This window comes from Oryzias latipes, chromosome 11, assembly GCF_053564925.1.
Source record: "Oryzias latipes strain Hd-rR chromosome 11, Olatipes_Hd-rR_3.1".
Taxonomy (NCBI): domain Eukaryota; kingdom Metazoa; phylum Chordata; class Actinopteri; order Beloniformes; family Adrianichthyidae; genus Oryzias; species Oryzias latipes.
Window position 1 is genome coordinate 4736013 of NC_136247.1, and position 14178 is coordinate 4750190.

Genomic DNA, 14178 nt, shown 5'->3' on the forward strand with positions numbered 1-14178 from the left:
AGTCTCCAGCTTGTTCAGAACGCAGCAGCTAGATTGTTAGCTGGAACCAGCAGAAGAGATCACATCACTCCTGTGTTAGTTTCACTTCACTGGCTCCCAGTTGATTCTAGAATCAAGTTCAAGATCCTCCTGCTAACCAATATGGTCTTTACATGGTATGGCCCTAAAGACCTCATAGTCCCTTACCACCCAAACAGAACACTTTGCTCTCAAAATGCAGGACTGCTTGTGGTTCCTAGAATTAGTAAAAGTACGGTTGGAGGTAGAGCGTTTAGCCACCAAGCCCCTGTCTTATGGAATAAACTCCCAGCTCATGTAAGAGAGGCTGACTCAGTTTCTATATTCAAAGTTAGACTGAAAACATTCCTCTTTGTTTTTAGGCTGCTAGAAGTTGAAGCTGGGGTAACTATGGTTCACTGGGGTTCTGTCCTCTTTTCTCATCTGCTTCTACCCTTCCTCTTCTCTATCCTTGATCATTATTCATCATTTAGTTGCCTCTGTTTGGTACAGTGCGATTCATGTATTGTCCCTCTTTCCCCTCCTAGGGAGAGAGTGCTTCCAGATTCCAGTTGGCTCATCTGTGCTCATGTTCCTGACCGTTTACCTCATCTCTGGCTCGCCTCTGCTCCTGCTCCTACACCTGGCTGTGGTTCCTGTCTCAGGCTCGACTCGCGCCCCTGACTGCCCCCCCCCCAACCACGGCTGGATGAAGCTCGTCTGCTGGACTTCAAATATGTAGTTGTAGATTTAGATAAGTTAGTTCTTCTCTGTGAGTTCTGGTAAATCGCCTGTCCGTCCTAGAGGAGGATCCCTCCTTCACGTGGGCACCCCTGAGGTTTCTTCGTTTTTTCCGGAGTCCGTTTTTTTAGGAGTTTTTCTTACCGCGAAGGGGGGTCTAAGGGCAGGGATGCCAGTATAGCATAGTCAGTTTGTTAGTTCAATTTAGTATTTTCCTATTAAATTCTATTTTTTCATGATCCTTTTGATTTTATGTTTAACTTTTTCAATTACAGATATGAAGCCCATCGAGACGACTGTTGTTGTGAATTTGGGCTATTTAAATAAAATTGAATTGAATTGAATTGAAATCCAGAAAAAGCTCATACAAACAAAACTGAGCATTCCTAATCATTTAGTTAATTTTTCTGAAAACACATGAATAGGGAAATACTCAAAAGCAATTTATTATTTTTGGAGTTAAAAATCTTGATGCATTTGTATTTGGGGGAATTTGTTACCATCTTATTTGTTACTCTTACTGTGTGATTCCATTTTGCTCTGTGAAGCTCAAACTCAAATAAATCATGTTAACTTAAAAAAAAGCCTTTCCTTTAGTCTGTAATAAATCAGTCTAGTTACTCAAACAAAGCTAAAATAAAAAACAATACTGGAAAAGAAAAGTACAGAAGAAGATAAAATGATAGATTAGAAACATCGTTTAAAATGTCATTTTAAATTTAAGTTGAAAACCAAAATATTCAAATACATATTACTCCTTTTGGATCTTCCTAAAAGTGTGATAAAGGTGGTAAATACATTAAAATTAAAATTCTGCTCTTTTTTTTTCACTAAACAGAGACAGTAGTTACAGCGACTGACCATCCCCATGAAGAAGTTGCAGTCACTTCAAAATTGATTGCAATTTAGATGAAAATAATCCGCTTCTGCTTGATATTTACTTAGACGTGTCAGTTCTCTGCCTTCCCGCTAGAGGGCAGCATATGGACGTCGTTTTGAGCCCTGGCTCATCCTCACTGGAGGTATTTTTGATTCACAAAAGCTGTTGGTTTCCATCAAGTCTTATTCATTTTTTGAGATAATAATAAGTAATTTAAGACAAAAAACAATATCAGATGAGACTGGGAGGACACATAAAACTCAGAATATTTGTCAAAATAATAATTAGAAACAATCATTTATTATTATTCGGTAACACTTTCTTTTACAGTACAGTACTTACAGTGTACTTAAGTGGTATTTACATGGTACTTATAGTGTAACTACTGGGTACTTTCAGGGTACTTACATGGTACTTTTTATGGAATTTACTGGGTACTTACAGTGTGTTTACATGGTACTTTCTATGGGACTTTACTGGGTACTTACATGGTACTTTTTGTGTCTACTCTGTACTTACATGGTACTTACTGTATATTTATATGGTACTATTTGGTTCATACCTATGTGGTACATACTGGGTATTTATAATATTCTTACTGGGTATTTACATGTTGTGCAAAGGTGTCTTTTATGGTACTTACCACATGTAAGAACAAGGTAAGTACAAATAAAGTACCTTGACCTTTAGGTCTGCACTCGCTGCATGTTTCATGGTATTTACCATCAATTTACCACAGAAACTACCCCTTAAGTACAGTGAAACTGTAACTGTAAAAGAAAGTCAGCCCTATTTCCACTCAACTACATGGTACTTTCATTACTAAATACTGGGTATGTTCACTTGAAAAGTACTTGGTACTTACCCCTTAAGTACACTGAAACTGTAACTGTAAAAGAAAGTCAGCCCTATTTCCACTCAACTACATGGTACTTTCAGTAGTAAATGCCACGTATTACCATCCCGTACAGTGTACATGAACACACTTGGTCTTCTGACCTCACCACATGAAACAATGCTAACCTGTTGGTAAGGGTAAAGTAACTACATTGTAAAAAACATATTCTGGCCTGATTACTTCTTGTAACATGAGGCAAGTTTAAAGAGAAACAAGACAGCAGTGAAAACAACAATCTTTAATATGATTCATGTCTGCAGCATACAAAGTGTCATCACAATAAAATAGGTTTTAAGTACAAAACAGTACAAAGGAGCATTCCAAAAAACACATTATTGGCCTGAGGGTCGTGCTTTTTGTCCATCAAAATTCTTTCAGCAGAGTTTGGTAACGGTGCAGGACTTCTTCAGGGTTTGTAACTGCAAGAAAATTCACAATAAAAGCTCAAATGAATATAAAAAGCATAACGACTTTGATGAAATACAAAATAAATTTTACTTATTTAATCATTTCTGTAATGAGTTTGATAAATCTCTATGAATTTTTTTATCGCTTTGACTGTAATGCTTGAAATTAATCAAGTACTATCCTCATTTAAAAACATGATAATAAATTATTCAAAACTTAACTTTTTTTAAATATTGTTCTAAAAATGAACTTGTTTTAATATGTATTATATAATTTCAGGAAAATATGTAAAACAACAAGGCTAAATATTTACTTTTAATACTAAAAACACCCCGAGTGTGTGTTTTTGTTAAGTAGGTTTGGGTAAGTAAAGTTGCAAATTCCCAGCGCACTTGAATGCAGCACAACTACCCCCAAAGTGAACGTGCAGATTAATCCGGAGAGCCTCGAGGCGCGCGCAACAGTTTGAATTTCTCTTCATCTGGCAGGTAAGCCAGTGTTTTTTTTTTTTTTTTAAATATTGGATAAATTAAATGTAAATATTTAAACTGATCAAACTTTATAAAGAAGCTAACCTCGTGATTTCAAGCCACTATCTCTGTGTTTGAAACGTGACGTAAGAGCATGTCTACCTTACTACAATAATTTCAGTTATTTCATGTATACATTTTCAAAGTTTGTAATGAAAATCTACAAACATTTTTGTTACTTACCAGGAGAGAGGCACCTGTAAAACAAGCACGTAGCCTAAATGATAAAGTCTGTTGTTCTGTGCTCGTTTGACTGAGCGCACGTCTTTCTGGGAAAATCAAAGAAAGGCGTTTATTTAAAATAATGATGACGTACTTCCGTCTTTTTACCGCTTTAGATCAGCTGTGGTGAAGAAGACATCCCAGACGAATCCACAGGAGAGTAAGCTAAAGTAAGTTAAATCCACCAAGTGGACATATTTACATTAATGAAGAGTTTAACTGCCTTTTCCCCATTTTCTTTTCTTTCGCCGTTTTTATTTTATTTTTATTTATTCATTTATTTTCAAATATGATAGAGACAACAATACCACCCAACACAGTGAATGTAACTGTTTGAAAATTAAAACATATTTTTGTGAATAACTGTGTTGAATTTGAAATTGCCTATTTATTTATTTTTTCCTTTTCTTTTACACTGCAATGTTTTTCATGCTAATGCAAATTGTAGGTGCGAATGATATTTATAAAGAAGAAATACACACAGTAATTGCCAATTAAAACATTGCTTTTGTCATTCTTTTTCTAAACAAATTAGATTTTTTTATGGCAATTTTGATTTTTTTTTCTTTGATTTCTTTTTTGTTGTTCTTGTTTATGTAACTAAAATATAAAGTTGTGAATAATTTATTGTCATGTTCATAAATGAGGATAATTGATTTATTTCAAGCATTACAGTCAAAGCGATAAAGAATTCACAGAAATTTATCAAACTCATTACAGAAATGATTAAATAAGTAAAATTTATTTTGTATTTCATCAAAGTCGTTATGCTTTTTATATTCATTTGAGCTTTTATTGTGAATTTTCTTGCAGTTACAAACCCTGAAGAAGTCCTGCACCGTTACCAAACTCTGCTGAAAGAATTTTGATGGACAAAAAGCACGACCCTCAGGCCAATAATGTGTTTTTTGGAATGCTCCTTTGTACTGTTTTGTACTTAAAACCTATTTTATTGTGATGACACTTTGTATGCTGCAGACATGAATCATATTAAAGATTGTTGTTTTCACTGCTGTCTTGTTTCTCTTTAAACTTGCCTCATGTTACAAGAAGTAATCAGGCCAGAATATGTTTTTTACAATGTAGTTACTTTACCCTTACCAACAGGTTAGCATTGTCTCATGTGGTGAGGACAGAAGACCAAGTGTGTTCATGTACACTGTACGGGATGGTAATACGTGTACATACCCAGCATTTACTACTGAAAGTACCATGTAATAGAGTGGAAATAGGGCTGACTTTCTTTTACAATTACAGTTTCATTGTACTTAAGGGGTAAGTACCAAGTAATATTCAAGTGAACATACCCAGTATTTAGTAATGAAAGTACCATGTAGTTGAGTGGAAATAGGGCTGACTTTCTTTTACAGTTTCAGTGTACTTAAGGGGTAGGTACCAAGTACTTTTCAAGTGAACATACCCAGTATTTAGTAATGAAAGTACCATGTAGTTGAGTGGAAATAGGGCTGACTTTCTTTTACAGTTACAGTTTCACTGTACTTAAGGGGTAGTTTCTGTGGTAAATTGATGGTAAATACCATGAAACATGCAGCGAGTGCAGACCTAAAGGTCAAGGTACTTTATTTGTACTTACCTTGTTCTTACATGTGGTAAGTACCATAAAAGACACCTTTGCACAACATGTAAATACCCAGTAAGAATATTATAAATACCCAGTATGTACCACATAGGTATGAACCAAATAGTACCATATAAATATACAGTAAGTACCATGTAAGTACAGAGTAGACACAAAAAGTACCATGTAAGTACCCAGTAAAGTCCCATAGAAAGTACCATGTAAACACACTGTAAGTACCCAGTAAATTCCATAAAAAGTACCATGTAAGTACCCTGAAAGTACCCAGTAGTTACACTATAAGTACCATGTAAATACCACTTAAGTACACTGTAAGTACTGTACTGTAAAAGAAAGCGTTACCTATTATTCATCTGAAATTTTCAAGTAACAAAAATTACATTCTTAGTTGAAGGAAAAAAATTTAACCTGCTGTATACTTTCAGATTTTTTAAACATTTATAATGAGAATAAGCAGGAAAATTTTAGGTGACTGAAATCCTAAAAAAAAAACCTTTTCAACAAAGACAGATCCTTCGTTTGGATTTTGTTTCCTCACCTTAAGTACAGTACTATCACTGTTCTTTACTGTTTTCTTGCACCTAATTTAAAAAATGTATCAAAACTTTGCAAGTACAAAAAGTAATGATAAAACTAAACAATCATCATCTTCATTCAATTATTATTTACCTTCCATCTCAAAATGATGAACATAAGATTGATTCTCACCTGTGGTCCAGGCAGACCGTCTACTCCAGGCAGTCCACTTTCACCTTTCTTTCCCTGAAAAGCAGCAGTGTTGGGTGTTAATGACCAGTCTTAGTTTAGCATGACTCATACAGCAGACCTGACCCTAAACAGCTTTTCATTCAGCAGAACACACCTGCCAGGATGGGATTTCCTTCATTTACTTGATTACAGTGTTTTCTTTTTCCCAGTAAAAGGTTTGAAAATGAAACTGTTGATGCTGAAACAGTGGACAGAGCTAGGTCACTGTTAGAGCCTGTGCTAAAGGAAAAGTCAGAAGCCCTCAGTCTTCTCCCATTAAGCATGAGGGGCATTTTCCTTTGAGAACAAAGCAGCACCTGGAACCAGGAACAGGAAGTAAAATGATCAAGAACCACCTGCTTCAAAAAGTGGCCAACAATGAGCTAACAGGCAATGCTTTGTGTGTTCATATGTGTGTTCATGTTTGTGTGTGTGTGTTCATGTTTGTGTGTTCATGCTTGTGTGTTCATGTTTGTGTGTTAATACTTGTGTATTCATGCTTGTGTGTTCATGTTTGTGTGTTCATGTTTGTGTTCATGTTTGCATGTTCATGTCTGTGTGTTCATGCTTGTGTATTCATGCTTGTGTGTTCATGCTTGTGTGTTCATGTTTGTGTTCATGTTTGCATGTTCATGTGTCCATGTATGTGTATTCATAATTGTGTGTTCATGTTTATGTGCTCATGTGTCCATGTTTGCATGTTCATGTTTGTGTGTTAATGCTTGTGTATTCATGCTTGTGTGTTCATGCTTGTGTGTTCATGTTTGTGTTTATGTTTGCATGTTCATGTGTCCATGCTTGTGTATTCATAATTGTGTGTTCATGTTTATGTGCTCATGTGTCCATGTTTGTGTGTTCATGCTTGTGTGTTCATGTTTGTGTGTTCATGTTTGCGTGTTCATGTGTCCATGCTTGTGTGTTCATGCTTGTGTATTCATGTTTGTGTGTTCATGTTTGCATGTGTGTTTTCATCTTTGTGTGTATGTTCATGTTGGTGTGTGTGTGTTCATGTTGGTGTGTGACTGTCTATGTTGGTGTGTGTTTCTATTTGGGTGTGTGTGTGTTCATGTGTGTATGTGTGTGTTTATGTTGGTGTGTGTGTTCATGTTTGTGTGTGTGTTCATGTCGGTGTGTGTTTTTTTATGTTGGTGTGTGTGTTCATGTTGGTGTGTGTCTGTTTATGTTGGTGTGTGTTTCTATTTGTGTGTGTGTTCATGTTGGTGTGTGTGTGTTTCTATTTGGCTTTGTGTGTTCATGTTGGTGTGTGTGTGTGTTTATGTTGGTGTGTGTGTGTGTTCATGTTGGTGTGTGTGTGTTCATGTTGGTGTGTGTGTGTGTTCATGTTGGTGTGTGTGTGTTTATGTTGTTTATGTGTGTGTGTGTGTGTTTATGTTAGTGTGATTCTATTTGTGTGTGTTCATGTTGGTGTGTGTGTTCATGTTGGTGTGTGTGTTCATGTTAGTGTGTTAATACTTGTGTATTCATGCTTGTGTGTTCATGTTTGTGTGTTCATGTTTGCATGTTCATGTTTGCATGTTCATGTGTCCATGCTTGTGTATTCATAATTGTGTGTTCATGTTTATGTGCTCGTGTGTCCATGTTTGTGTGTTCATGCTTGTGTGTTCATGTTTGTGTGTTCATGTTTGTGTTCATGTTTGCATGTTCATGTGTCCATGCTTGTGTATTCATAATTGTGTGTTCATGTTTATGTGCTCGTGTGTCCATGTTTGTGTGTTCATGCTTGTGTGTTCATGTTTGTATATTCATTCTCGAGTGTTCATGTGTCCATGCTTGTGTATTCATGTTTGCGTGTGTGTTTTCATGTTTGTGTGTATGTTCATGTTGGTGTGTGTGTATTCATGCTTGTGTGTTCATGTTTGTGTGTTCATGTTTGTGTTCATGTTTGCATGTTCATGTTTGTGTGTTAATGCTTGTGTATTCATGCTTGTGTGTTCATGCTTGTGTGTTCATGTTTGTGTTCATGTTTGCGTGCGTGTTTTCATGTTTGTGTGTATGTTCATGTTGGTGTGTGACTGTCTATGTTGGTGTGTGTTTCTATTTGGGTGTGAGTGTGTTCATGTGTGTGTGTGTGTGTTTATGTTGGTGTGTGTGTTTATGTTGGTGTGTGTGTTCATGTTGGTGTGTGTGTGTGTTCTTGTTAATGTGTGTGTTCATGTTAGTGTGTGTGTGTTCATGTTGGTGTGTGTGTTCATGTTGGCGTGTGTGTGTTTATGTTGTGTGTATTTCTATGTGTGGGTGTGTGTGTTTATGTTGGTGTGATTCATTTGTGTGTGTTCATGTTGGTGTGTGTGTTCATGTTGGTGTTGGTGTGTGTGTGTTCTTGTTAATGTGTGTGTTCATGTTAGTGTGTGTGTGTTCATGTTGGTGTGTGTGTTCATGTTGGCGTGTGTGTGTTTATGTTGTGTGTATTTCTATGTGTGGGTGTGTGTGTTTATGTTGGTGTGATTCATTTGTGTGTGTTCATGTTGGTGTGTGTGTGTTTATGTTGTAAGTGTTTATGTGTGTGTGTGTTTATGTTAGTGTGATTCATTTGTGTGTGTTCATGTTGGTGTGTGTGTGTTTATGTTGTAAGTGTTTATGTGTGTGTGTGTTTATGTTAGTGTGATTCATTTGTGTGTGTTCATGTTGGTGTGTGCATGTGTGCATGTGAGTGCTTCCTGCAGTGTCACTGATAATATTGTCCATTCTTCAGAAACATCTAAAACCACAGGCCTCCTGCCACTCCCAGAAATGTTCATTTAGGAGAAAGTATGCAGATCAAAGCTCACACCTCTGACACTCCCACTGCACCAGAAATGAGGCACCTCACCTCCCAGAATCCTCTGCAGCCATGCTCTCATAGGTATCCAAAGGGAAGCAAAGGCATGGCACCAGATGCTGCTCTGCTGCAAACGGGACAGTCAGATGGGGGAGCTCTGCACCATAAACGCCTTCTAGCAGGAAGTGGATAAACTAACTCCACAACAACCCCAGACCTCTCCCTCACATCTGGGGGGTATTCCAGAAAGCAGGTTATGCTAGCTCCCACGGCAAGTTTGAGGCTAAAGAAGTGTACAACCACAGCTTTCGGTTCCAAAAACAGAAGCACCGGTATGTTTAAGTGTATGCTTTAGTTCCCATAGCAACTCATGCTCTGAACATAACCTGGTCTGGAGCAGGTTTAGTTGAAGGTTAGTTTGCTTAGGGGAGAGAGAGGGGAAACAGCATGGCGTGTCCATTTGAAGATGATTTAGTGGATGAAAAAGCTCAGATAATACTTTTTCCACCGTGAGAGGGTGATAAGACCACATATGGATGTTGGAAAGATAAACTTTTTACTTTGATCTAACTTGATTATTTGCTTCAGTTAAGATAAATCAATTCTTTTTAGTTAAGTCAGCTTAAAAATAACACGTAGTTATCAGAGAGTTATTTTACTTTCATTTAAACAATTCAATTAAGTAGGTGTAACTTTGGTGCTGCTGTTAGAGTGGCACCGCAAGGAAGTGTGGGAGATCATTCCCTTTGCCTGGCTGGACGAAGTTGGGTTTAAGTGTGGGTTTTTCACCAAATGTGTTTAGTTGTTTAGCTGTTTTACTGTGTTTTGCCGAGTCATTTGTCCAGTTATATTCAATTCTTTATGCACCATGAATGAAAGGGAGGGAGAGGATGATGTGATTATATAGCACTGAGAAGAAATGTAGTGATAAATTCAGAGATATGGGATATGTTTACGTGATAAGCATCCGCCCCGTTTCATTAATTTTATTGTTGTAAAAATGAGTATATCTGCAGGCTCAAACTTAGACATATCAGAGTTCAAGAATTACAATAAATTAAGTTGGAAATTGAATTGGAGTAATATTACATTTAGTTAGAGAAATATGTAACTTTGAGTTGTAAAAAAAATATTGAGTTGGATAGACGTAAGAAATTAGGTTGAATGAATTTAACTCAATTACTTGTTACCAATTGAATTAATTTAAGTTGGATAAGTTATATACATATGCGTCACAATGAAAATAAGATCAGAAACTTGTGCGTTTACTTCGTCTGTTCTTCTACTACAAGCAGAAACTCTTTCTTTTGCTGATGCAGCCGTATTACTTTTTTGATGGACGTATAATCTTCATACACCGTCAATTAAATCTCCAACTCCATTTTACTGAAGTATAGCGCTCTCTTTTGTTCTCCACGCGTTTCCATGGTGACTCCGGAAATCGGCGATCCATTGAGAATGTCTTTATGTACCTGCTGTGCACGTGCATTAACCCAGGGTTACCAAGTCGAGCTTAATTACACTAATTCATATCCGGTCTTTTGGAACCGACATACCCAGAGTAAGCGAGTTCAGGCGGATTTCAGCCAGAGTTCAGGCTTAAAGTCAGGGTAGTTTAAACTTGATTTCTGGAATACCCCCCTGCAGTGAAATTAGCAGCAAAGCCGAAGAACCTCCTGTTTGTCTTTAACATCTCTTCACGTACAAAGCTCTCATTGTTCTGTTTATGTTCAAACACTGTGAAACCCTTCCTTTTGCACATCAAACTCCTTCTGTGTTTGCCAGAGAAGTTTGGCCTGACTCTGCTGCCCAACCGAGCAGCTGCAACGTTTAGTTCCAAAACGCTGCTAATGAGAAGTTAAGTGCCCCCATTGGAGGAGGCGAGGTAGGTCACCAGACTTTTGACGAAGGACCATGTTTGTTCCAGCTGCAAAGGACGGATGGAGGTACGGGACAGCGAGCTTCTGACAGAACGGTCACAGCAGCAGCTCCCCTTTAACTCCAACTGGCGCAGGGAGCAGCTGTTCTGACTCCTAATTGACCAGCTGTAAGTTGATCAATGCAGTTTTGGAATACACGTTCTAACAAGTAAAGAGTTGAACCCTTACTTGTTACGGTGGCCGTTTTGGTCTAGTTGTTCTGCTCAGAGGACGGATTCTATTCAGACTAAGGAATCTCAGAGTGAACCGAACCTAAGTCCGACTGGAAACAAACTGAGACCACCATGAAAGATGGGTCAGAGAACAGTTCCTGGTCCCGGACCAGGGTCCGCTTAGGTGTATTCACATTGAAAATTTGTACCAGATTATCAGGGGAAACAAACTCAGGTTAACTTTAAGGGAACCAAATGTGTCCAGCGTGAATACACCTTAAAACTAACATTGAATGCATGCCCGTATCAGAAATCAGAGTTACAATTAAACAGTTCTACAATCAGATGATGTGAAAGGCTAGAAACCAGATTCAGACCAGATTGGATCATTCAATTATCAGTGGAGTTTAAACGCCAGAGACCACCAGACAACATCCAGCCACCAGCACAGCCTCTAATCTGATGGTTCTCCTCTGAACCCAATCAGCTTCATGAACACAAAATTAACTTATCATCTATTCTTAATAAAATCCAAAGTTTTTAAGCTGATGCTTGTGAATATAGATTTTTTGCAACCAAATACTTACAGTTTAAAATAGAATTTGATCAATTAGATTGTACCGATGAGTTTTACTTTGAAATGGCCATGAACTGAAGTGCTTTTATTCTGGTATTGTGTGGAGGGGCCATGGTAGGCCTCACTTTGTTTTCTGAAGATTCTTTTATGACCAAAACATGAAAAGATCTAGAATAATTTTGACTAAAACTAAAGGTTTTGCTGTTTTTGGATTTGAGAAACTAGAAAAACCAAGAAGATCTGACCTGTTCTTCAAAATCTGTCATACCTCTTTCAAAGCACAAGAAAACACCCGCACCTCACCCCTACAACTTTGTCTCTACAAAAGTACATTCATAAACTTCAAATAAATACACAATTCTCATCTTGTTGCCGTTTGACTGTGAAAGAGAAGCAAGTTCAAGTTCCAGACAATATTACCCCCTGACCAGGATCTCCATGCTCCCCAGGAAGACCTTGTGGACCAGGAGGACCCTGAAGAAGAACCCGTCAGTCAGACTTCATAGAGTTAGAAATCATCAGCTCTGCTCCATGTTGCATCAAAATGGTCTTTAATGGTGACAATGTTATAAACAGCTTTATCAAAGAGGTCATAAATCAGGGTGCTTACAGCAGGTCCTGGGGGGCCCACTGCTCCTGGAGGGCCAGGAGGTCCAGCATCCCCCTGAAACCAACAAAAATGGATGTGATAGTCATCACTTTTAAATTACAAGAGTAAAACATGAAAATGGTAAATTAAAAAAAGTAAATATAACTTTTACATTGTCAGTGTTGGTGCTTGAAACTGAAGATGTAAAAGTTCTATTCACCAAAACGTTTAATTGTAATTATCAACACTGCTTAAAAAAAACCAAAAAAAGGATTTGACCAGTTGTGAGGAACTTATGTGATTATAGTGTAATTACCATTTATGACAGTTAGATGACATTTAAATTAAAAAGCAGCAATAAAACATGCCAGCTGGGTCAGCTGCACAGCCCAGTGTGGGCCTCAGACAAGGCTGGTTTCCCCTTGCCGCTTCATTCCAAGACCTGGGGCCTCATTTGTAAAACTTTGCGTAGGATTTGCATCAGAAGTGGCGTACGGATGAAACATAAGACGTGCGTACGCACAGAAATATTCGGATTTATAAAACCGTGCGCACGCACATCCTACGGATTTTTCCCTTAATAAATCACAACCAATTCTAAATGCTGCGCAGCTTTTGCGGTTCATGACACGCCCATAGTTGACCATAAATAGTCCGTGAAACGCCCACAAGTTAATATTCATTGATTGCGAAATCATGGCAAACACCGAGAGGAAATCAAAACAACGTAACTTCACTCAATGTGAAGTAGAAGTTATCGTTGGCGAGCTGGAAAAGAGGAAAAAAGTGTTGTTTGGAGGGCACAGTGTGGGCATTACTAATGCCAAAAAGGCACGTGAGTGGCAAACGGTGGCAGACGCCGTAAATGCTGTAGCCTCACAACCTCGGACCGTAACTGAACTGACAAGCCCGCAGAGGTCCAACAGGACGGCTCGAAGAAGTCGGAACCGGCTCATAAGCCAATCGTCCTCGTTTGCCAGCAAGTCTTCTTGCTGTCTAAAGATGCGTTCACTCCAAATTCTTCCATTTGCCACATCTTCTAAGAGCGCAAGATCAGCCATTGTGCGTCATTACGCATTGTGATGGGGCATTTTATTTCCATCCATTTAATCACATCTGACAAGCTACAGATGTCGGTAATAATCAACGTGGAAATGGGAAATTGATCAGCGCAAATGTAATTTCTTGTTGCTTTCTGAATGGTCGAGACATACGCCATACATTGTTTTATCAAAAATAAAACAAACTAAAGGCATATGTATGAATACCATAATTCCATAGCTTATGACGAAATGTTTTACTATGAAAACAACTTTCCCTAGTGGACAATTAATTTATCTATCTATCTATCTATCTATCTGTCTGTCTGTCTGTCTGTCTGTCTCTCTGTCTGTCTGTCTGTCTGTCTGTCTGTCTGTCTGTCTGTCTGTCTGTCTGTCTGTCTATCTGTCTATCTAATCGCACCTATATCTGCTCCGCCAGACGGACACATTAACGAGAATATCAGTTTTGTACATTATTTTGCTCTGTTAACTATATTATTTATGAGGACAACATGCCAATATTGCAGAACATTTTTCACTTTTCTTTCTGCAAATAAGTGTTCATTTGAATTTCACTGCTGATCGATCAAACGGGTGTTCGTGTAGGCTGTTAATTGTCAGACTTGCTTTGTGAAGTCTTCATGTTATTTATGAGAGGCAGTATTATCATTTTCACTTTCACGTGTTTTTTCCATCTGCCGACGGTGTCGCCGTTTCTCATTTCACCCGTTTTTGTGCGTACGCCTGGGTCAGAGCTTGCGTGAAGGACCGCACATTTTCCCGTCAAGTTTGCTTTTTATAAATATCAATTATTGCGTAGAGAGTGGCGTACGCCTTCTTTTGTGTGTCCCCAACGTTTATAAATGAGGCCCCAGACCTTTACCTCACCCATCCATTCATTCATACACAAACTCTCTCCACCCATCCCTGTCCTGAGAAGCCTCTCTCCCCTGCACCACAGTCGTCCCTCTTGCATTTAGCGCTCTTTTTGTCGAATCTGTCGAACCACGAATCTGTCCATCCCATTCGTGGTCTTCCTCTCATTCTCACTCCACTCACATCAGATTCATATACC

At 38.2% G+C, this 14178-nt stretch overlaps 1 protein-coding gene and 2 long non-coding RNA genes across 5 annotated transcripts in view; 1 reads left to right on the top strand and 2 right to left on the bottom strand.

The window, feature by feature from the left end:
• The window catches only part of col22a1 (collagen, type XXII, alpha 1), a 75616-nt gene that overhangs the window by 24840 nt on the left and 36598 nt on the right, over positions 1 to 14178 (bottom strand). For all 3 annotated transcript variants that reach the window (XM_023960204.2, XM_023960202.2, XM_023960203.2), the window contains 3 exons: positions 12082 to 12135; positions 11892 to 11945; positions 5985 to 6038 (listed from right to left, as the gene is read on the bottom strand). In XM_023960204.2, the coding sequence (XP_023815972.1) occupies positions 5985 to 6038; positions 11892 to 11945; positions 12082 to 12135 (162 nt within the window). The remainder of the gene's footprint in view (positions 1 to 5984; positions 6039 to 11891; positions 11946 to 12081; positions 12136 to 14178) is intronic.
• LOC144995121 (uncharacterized) lies at positions 2736 to 3742 on the bottom strand. The gene is made up of 2 exons (XR_013658756.1): positions 3638 to 3742; positions 2736 to 2935 (listed from the first exon to the last, which is right to left on the bottom strand). It is a non-coding gene; the product is annotated as an uncharacterized LOC144995121 (long non-coding RNA).
• Positions 3324 to 4689, top strand: LOC144995120 (uncharacterized). The gene is made up of 3 exons (XR_013658755.1): positions 3324 to 3412; positions 3793 to 3846; positions 4490 to 4689. It is a non-coding gene; the product is annotated as an uncharacterized LOC144995120 (long non-coding RNA).